General features: G+C 39.0%; 1 protein-coding gene across 4 annotated transcripts in view; it reads right to left on the reverse strand.

The window, feature by feature from the left end:
- pde8a (phosphodiesterase 8A) overlaps positions 1-5,052 on the reverse strand; it is a 68,948-nt gene extending 63,896 nt beyond the window's left edge. For 2 of the 4 annotated variants that reach the window (XM_036564606.1, XM_036564605.1), the window contains exon 1: positions 3,237-5,052. In XM_036564606.1, the coding sequence (XP_036420499.1) occupies positions 3,237-3,365 (129 nt within the window). In that variant the 5' untranslated portion in view covers positions 3,366-5,052. The remainder of the gene's footprint in view (positions 1-3,236) is intronic. The other 2 variants (XM_036564607.1, XM_036564609.1) reach the window with 2 other exon arrangements.
- Positions 5,053-8,190: the final 3,138 nt, after the last annotated feature.

An 8,190-nucleotide genomic window follows, 5' to 3' on the forward strand; every position in this document is an offset into this window, starting at 1 on the left:
TGGAACAGAGTCACCGTTAGTTCAGCTCTGAACTTCCTTAAATTCAAATAAAGCACCTCAAAAACCAACACACCAAACGTCACACACACACACACACACACACACACACACACACACACACACACACACTTTGACCACTAGTACCTGCAGCTGATTATTTCTATAATCAATTAATCTGTCCATCTATGCAACGTATGGATCATATGAACATTACAGAGCACTCTTTAAATGAAACAATAGAAGCCATATCGCCCCCTACACTTCCTGTAGTGCATTACAGTCTGTCGAAATGACTGTGTGGATCATATGAACATTATAGAGCACTTTTTAAATGAAACAATAGAAGCCATATCGCCCCCTACACTTCCTATAGCGTATTACAGTCTGTCAGATTGAAGTATGGTGTGAACTGCATCGATCTGAAGGTGCTGACTGAAATGAATCAATTTTGGAATACATTATATTAGATAACAATAATATAAAACATGCACTTGTTTTTTTCTAATAATCTGCCTTTATTCCAACATATAAATTTAAAGCCTTGGTTTATTGATTTTACTTTCTATAATGCACTACTGTGTAAACAGTTCATAGGTATTGATTTCACTAAAGCTTCACTCTGGATATTAGTTATATTACAGCTGTAAATGCACAGCACTGCTAAGGACTGTACAATATATCATGAGACATCAGTATGGATATCTCAGTCAGCCACAATATGCAAATGAGCCCCCTAACCAATCACAGTGCTGTTTACTGTGTGCTGACCAATCACAGGTCTAGATGAGATTGACTCGCACTGTAATCACTGAACAGTAATACTGCACAGCAGGAACGTTAAAAATGATGGTTCTTCAAGGGTTCTTTGGTAAAGACAATGGTGCTATAGAGAACCATGAACACTCAAAGAACCAGCTGCATGCTTAAAATGGTTATTTGCATGATTAATCGCTTGAAAATGGTCCTATATAGCACCAAAGGGGTTCTGCTATGCCCTGCGATGGACTGGCGACCTGTCCAGGGTGTATCCTGCCTTCCGCCCAATGACAGCTGGGATAGGCTCCAGCGCCCCACCGCGACCCAGAAGGATAAGCGGTTTAGATGATGGATGGATGGATGGGTTCTGCTATTGTTACAAGCTTGACATCATAACAGCAGAACCCTTTTTGTTTCTATATAGGTTCATAAACAGCACATTCTCCATCAATCTGATTTAATCATGCAAAGAACCATATTAAGCACGCAGGAGGTTCTTTGAGTGTTCATGGTTCTATATAGTGCCACTGTCTTTACTAAAGAACCCCTTGAAGAACCATCTTTTTTTAAGAGTCTAGCCCCCCCACACACACACACCACACTCAGCAATAACATAATTTATACTATATAACTTCTTATGTTCTTATTTTAGTTTAAAATTGTATTTTTACAGTATTTTAGTAACACAGTACAGTGTAATATTATAAAATACATATTTATGATCTCAGTTTAGAGCCTGCCTTCTTTATTTGTGTATAGTTTTTTGTTTGTTGACACTCGCCCACCACAAACACTACACCTCAGCCCCCCGAGACTGAGCCCCCCTCCTGAAATACTGTCTGTATCACACAGCTCACCTACACACACCACACTTACACAGTCACTAGTACACACTAATCTGCAGATGAGCGTTAAATCACCGACAACTTCTGAATGCACATAAATATGATCATCATAAACGTAGTGCATCATTGTTTATTACAGAACCACAATGTGTGTGTGACGCTGACTCTGTGCCATCACTCTGTCTGAATTCATCCAGAGTAAAAACATTTACATACAGACTAACGTGAGCATGTTTCTGCCTGTGCAGTGTGTATGAAACACACACTAACGTACCTGCACTCAGGATTAATCACGTCTCTGTCGACCCAAGTGTACATTGTCTATACTGTGATATATTTAATAAAGTATTGATCAGATAAATCAGGTGTTAGATGGTAACAACAACTGGAGTTTGGAAAGAAAAGAAAACTTTGTATCTCCAAAACTGTAACTTTACATGAGACAGAAAACTTATAATGGAAGTTAATGCAAAAAGACTTTTTTAAAAAATAATTTTGATAATTTCTGTTGGTCCATGAAATGTTAACACAAAGGAAAGGGTAAGTGGAATTTCAAATTATGCAAAAAAGGTACAAAAAACAATCAAAATGGAGATACAACATCGCTAATTGCTATAATAATGTTATTTACGTCTATTCTAATATCAGTGTTTTGCATAGTATTGTGAATATATACACATATATATATATATATACACACACACATATGTTGGAAAAAAGTGACTTACAATAAAAGGAATGGTATGTTTTTTCTTTCTCCTGCAAAGTTACCATTTCGGAGATACAAGGTTTCGTTGTGTGTGTGTGTGTGTGTGTGTGTGTGTGTGTGTGTGTGTGTGTGTGTGTGTTAGCGATTGGTGATATAGCAAAAACCCAATATTACAATACTTTCACAACACACAATACATGGTATGAAGATCAGGAGAACACCATCAAGAACATGATCGCAGGGATTTGAGCATGTGAATCGAACAGGACACAGCTGACCGTGCTGATGATGATGTAGTTTACCTATTTATCTTATGTTAAAATCTTTTTAACTGGTTTATTATCTAGGTTTTATTTTATATTTATCCTTCTTAATCAAATCTTAACTGCTGACTTAATTATTTATTACTGTTGATTTGTTAATGTAGTTCTGTTCATTTTAGTTTAACCTGATTAAATTCCATTTTATTTCTTTTTCATTCCCTTTAATGCTGTAAATGCTCGGCTGTCAATGTATCTCTGAGTATTGATTGATTGATGACCACTATATCACCAGAGCAGTGACCTGATTCATCACGTTACCAATACTGATGGTATCGCCGACCCCTACACTATTACAAAAGATGGCTCTGTATAGAACCATGAACACTCAAAGAACCATTTGCATGATTAAATGTTTTTTTTGCATGGTTAAAGTGTTCTTCACATTGATGGAGAATGTGCTGTAGATGGTTTTTAAAAGCATTCTACTACTGTAATAAGCTTGATATCGTGACAACAGCAGAACCCTTTTTGGTGCTATATGGAACCATTTTCTTTGCTAAAGAACCCTTGAAGAACCATCTTTTTAAGTATGTACAGTGTGTTTATGCATATTCACATTCACAAGCCAGGGAGGTCTCGGACCCCCCGCTCTCTCTCTCTCACCTTGTTGGAGGGTTTGATGGGCAGCCCTGGGTGAGTGTTGCTCTGCGGCGGTGAGTGCGAGTCCTCAGCTTCTTTTCCGCTGTGATAGACCACCCTGTCCGAAATATGGATGCTTGAAGCACAGCCCATGCTTCAAACCCACTCCTTCAGACACCGTCCTTCTTCTTCTTCTTCTTCTTCTTCTCAGCGTCCGTCCGTCTGTGTGTGTCGGCCTCTAACTCTCAGCCTTCTGCGTCTCTTCACTGTAAACGTTCTGTCCCGTCCTTAATGTAGAGTAATCCCCCCCCCGGACCCCCAACGCCAGGAAACAGGCTTCCTTTCGGCCTCTTACATGAAGTAAAGTGGATGCATGAGTGTGTGCGATCCGTGTTTGAGCCCTCAGCCCCATCCACCACCTTCCTCTTCCTCTTCTTCTTCTTCTTCACCTCCTGAGCTCCCTCCTGTCCTCCACACCCCACATCACTATCCCCTCATTTTTCTTGACCTTCGACCCCTGTGTTTATGTCCAGATGTTTTTTTTGTTTTTTTTCAGGCGCTGCACTGATCCATGGCCTTACACACATACACACACACACACATACACATACACACACACTGCAGGACAGAATCCGGCTCTTCTTCTTCTTCGCTCCACTTTCATCAACAGGCTGAAATATCTGAAATATTCCTGAGGCATAGTGGCTTCTCGAGCCTGCAGGAGGGGGCTACACTCCCGAGCACGCGCTTAATCCCCATTTACACACCAAAAACACACACACCACTCACATCCAGCACATCCAGGATGGGAATGGGAGAATCCTCAAATCCTCAGTGAGGGAAAAAATATTATAATAACAAAAATGATAAGGATTGCAAACCAGCAGAGGGGTCTCAACCCCCCCCCCTCCTCTTTCAGAAGAAAAAAAAAATAATGAAAAGAAAAAAAAATCTCCCCAAAATGAGGAGCTGTGGAGCTGTCACAGATCTCTGGATACTGAAAATGGCAACCAAGAAAAAAGCCCACAAAAACAAACCGTATCTAACCTCACCGCCCCTTTAAGCCCTTTAAGTTTGTCGATCCGGGGAAGAAGAGCAGCGTCGCGTGCGTCGCTTCACGCGCCAAAGCGAGGCGTTTTCTCCGTGTACGTGTGCATATATAAAATAAAAGAAGCTCATAAATACAGTAAAGCTCTCTCTCTCTCACTCTCTCTCTCTCGCTCTCTCTCTCTGTCTGACAGCGGCGGATCCAATAAAAGCGGCGAGGATTTGACCTCCAGCCTCTGCTGACGTCAATGCAAATGAGCCGCGGGGGGGCGGGGCGAGCCAGGAGGAAACTGGGAAAGGTTCAGCACGACACACCCGTATTCCGACTTTGTAAAAACACACCCGTATTCTGTGTAAAAACCACCCATATAGCGTCAAAAGCGCACCCGATTTGTAGCTGAACGAAACTCACCCGTATTCAGTATTTTAAAACCACCTGTTTTTCGTCAAAACGCACTTGTATTGGTGCAAAAGAACAACACACCCGTATTCTGTCTTTTAAAACCACCCATATTGCGTCAAAACATACCCGTATTCTGTATCAAACCTCCCATATTGCATCAAAACGCACCTGAATAGTAGCTGAAAGAAAACACACCTGTATTCTTATTTTTTAAAACCACCCATATTGTGCAAAAGCACCTGTATTGAAGCAACAACATACACATATTCTGGATTAAACCAGCTGTATCTTAAAAAAAATTAACTGTGTGAGAACACCAACCATTTTCCAGGTAAGAAATTAAAAAAAGCAATAAAAAAACACCCGTATTCTGACACTCCCAGGCCCCACCGTCTAGCACTCCGATTGGCTACCACATACAGGTGCAGGCAGCCAGTGGCCAATGGATACACTGCACCAGCCAATCGCAGCACAGGAGGTAAATATGTAAACACGTGATTATGAACATTTTTTGGTTACAACACGTCTTTGTATTAAATGTTACAGAAGCTAAAATCACTTTAAGGATCAACCCTTAATTAGCAGACATGTTTAAATGTTCAATGTTTTTAATTATATAAAACCAACTTAATTGGTTTAAATTAAAGTTGAATTAAATTAAAGTCAAATTAAAGTTTTTTTTAAGATTGCTTATGCATGATTTTGAAAACAGGGCTCATTTTATCCAAACCCAATTTTGTCACTGTATAGCAAACACAAAGTTAACATGATCTGATTCTGTTTGAACCACTTACACACAGTTGTGTTCTGAAACACCTTAAACATTTCTGCTTTTCTAAACATGTAGTCTGAGTTTGATTTTATTCAGAGATCTTGTTAGAGTAAAATATATGAATCACCAAACACAACACACAAGACCAGTACTGCACAATGACAGTGTTCGGCAAAATACTTTAAAAAAGTAGTGATGGCTGAATGCTGAATACGCTGTCCTAAATGTATTCAGTAATGCAGTTCATTACAATATATAAAAAGATACTCAGAATACATTTAGAATACGTTTTCATAAAGCTCATGGGGAAAACTTCCTTTTACTCTTTTACTTAATTCACATTGTTCTTGCTTCCACTTGTTAGAAGTTTACTTTCTGTAATCTCCATGGAAAATTCACTTATCGTTTAAAAGAAAATTAGAAATTCTTAAATTTTTTCCTTTCTCACCGCCTGCTTTAGTCTACTGCTCCCACAATCCCCTGAGCAGGACTACAGAGGAGATTATTAGTTTGATCATCTCTCAAAAAAAATCTGTAACACTGGGATTAATAACTGATCACATTGATTTATCAGTCTGCTCAGGCTTCAGCAGAGCTCAGTAACACTGAGATTAATTACTGATCATATTGATTTATCAGTCTACTCAGGCTTTAGCAGAGCTCAGTAACACTGAGATTAATAACTGGTCACATTGATTTATCAGTCTGCTCAGGCTTTAGCAGAGCTCAGTGACACTGAGATTAATAACTGACTCTTCACATTGATTTATCAGTCTACTCAGGCTTTAGCAGAGCTCAGTAACACTGAGATTAATAACTGATCATACTGATTTATCAGTCTACTCAGGCTTTAGCAGAGCTCAGTAACACTGAGATTAATAACTGATCACATTGATTTATCAGTCTACTCAGGCTTTAGCAGAGCTCAGTAACAGTGAGATTAATAACTGACTCTTCACATTGATTTATCAGTCTACTCAGGCTTTAGCAGAGCTCAGTAACACTGAGATTAATAACTGATCACATTGATTTATCAGTCTGCTCAGGCTTTACCAGAGCTCAGTAACAGTGAGATTAATAACTGATCACATTGATTTATCAGTCTGCTCAGGCTTTAGCAGAGCTCAGTAACACTGAGATTAATAACTGATCACATTGATTTATCAGTCTGCTCAGGCTTTAGCAGAGCTCAGTAACACTGAGATTAATAACTGATCACATTGATTTATCAGTCTACTCAGGCTTTAGCAGAGCTCAGTAACACTGAGATTAATAACTGATCACAGTGATTTATCAGTCTGCTCAGGCTTTAGCAGAGCTCAGTAACACTGAGATTAATAACTGATCACATTGATTTATCAGTCTACTCAGGCTTTAGCAGAGCTCAGTAACACTGAGATTAATAACTGACTCTTCACATTGATTTATCAGTCTACTTAGGCTTTAGCAGAGCTCAGTAACAGTGAGAATAATAACTGATCACATTGCTTTATCAGTCTGCTCAGGCTTTAGCAGAGCTCAGTAACACTGAGATTAATAACTGATCACATTGATTTATCAGTCTACTTAGGCTTTAGCAGAGCTCAGTAACAGTGAGAATAATAACTGATCACATTGATTTATCAGTCTACTCAGGCTTTAGCAGAGCTCAGTAACACTGAGATTAATAACTGATCACATTGATTTATCAGTCTGCTCGGGCTTTAGCAGAGCTCAGTAACACTGAGATTAATAACTGATCACATTGATTTATCAGTCTGCTCAGGCTTTAGCAGAGCTCAGTAACAGTGAGATTAATAACTGATCACATTGATTTATCAGTCTACTCAGGCTTTAGCAGAGCTCAGTAACACTGAGATTAATAACTGATCACATTGATTTATCAGTCTACTCAGGCTTTAGCAGAGCTCAGTAACAGTTAGATTAATAACTGATCACATTGATTTATCAGTCTACTCAGGCTTTAGCAGAGCTCAGTGAAACTAAGATTAATAACTGACTCTTCACATTGATTTATCAGTCTACTCAGGCTTCAGCAGAGCTCAGTAACACTGAGATTAATAACTGATCACATTGATTTATCAGTCTACTCAGGCTTCAGCAGAGCTCAGTAACACTGAGATTAATAACTGACTCTTCACATTGATTTATCAGTCTACTTAGGCTTTAGCAGAGCTCAGTAACAGTGAGAATAATTACTGATCACATTGATTTATCAGTCTACTCAGGCTTTAGCAGAGCTCAGTAACACTGAGATTAATAACTGATCACATTGATTTATCAGTCTGCTCAGGCTTTAGCAGAGCTCAGTAACACTGAGATTAATAACTGATCACATTGATTTATCAGTCTGCTCAGGCTTTAGCAGAGCTCAGTAACACTGAGATTAATAACTGATCACATTGATTTATCAGTCTACTCAGGCTTTAGCAGAGCTCAGTAACACTGAGATTAATAACTGATCACATTGATTTATCAGTCTACTCAGGCTTTAGCAGAGCTCAGTAACACTGAGATTAATAACTGATCACATTGATTTATCAGTCTACTCAGGCTTTAGCAGAGCTCAGTGACACTGAGATTAATAACTGACTCTTCACATTGATTTATCAGTCTACTCAGGCTTTAGCAGAGCTCAGTGACACTAAGATTAATAACTGACTCTTCACATTGATTTATCAGTCTACTCAGGCTTTAGCAGAGCTCAGTAACACTGAGATTAATAACTGACTCTTCACATTGATTTATCAGTCTAC

This window comes from Colossoma macropomum, unplaced genomic scaffold (genome assembly GCF_904425465.1).
Source record: "Colossoma macropomum unplaced genomic scaffold, Colossoma_macropomum, whole genome shotgun sequence".
Classification (NCBI taxonomy): Eukaryota; Metazoa; Chordata; class Actinopteri; order Characiformes; family Serrasalmidae; genus Colossoma; species Colossoma macropomum.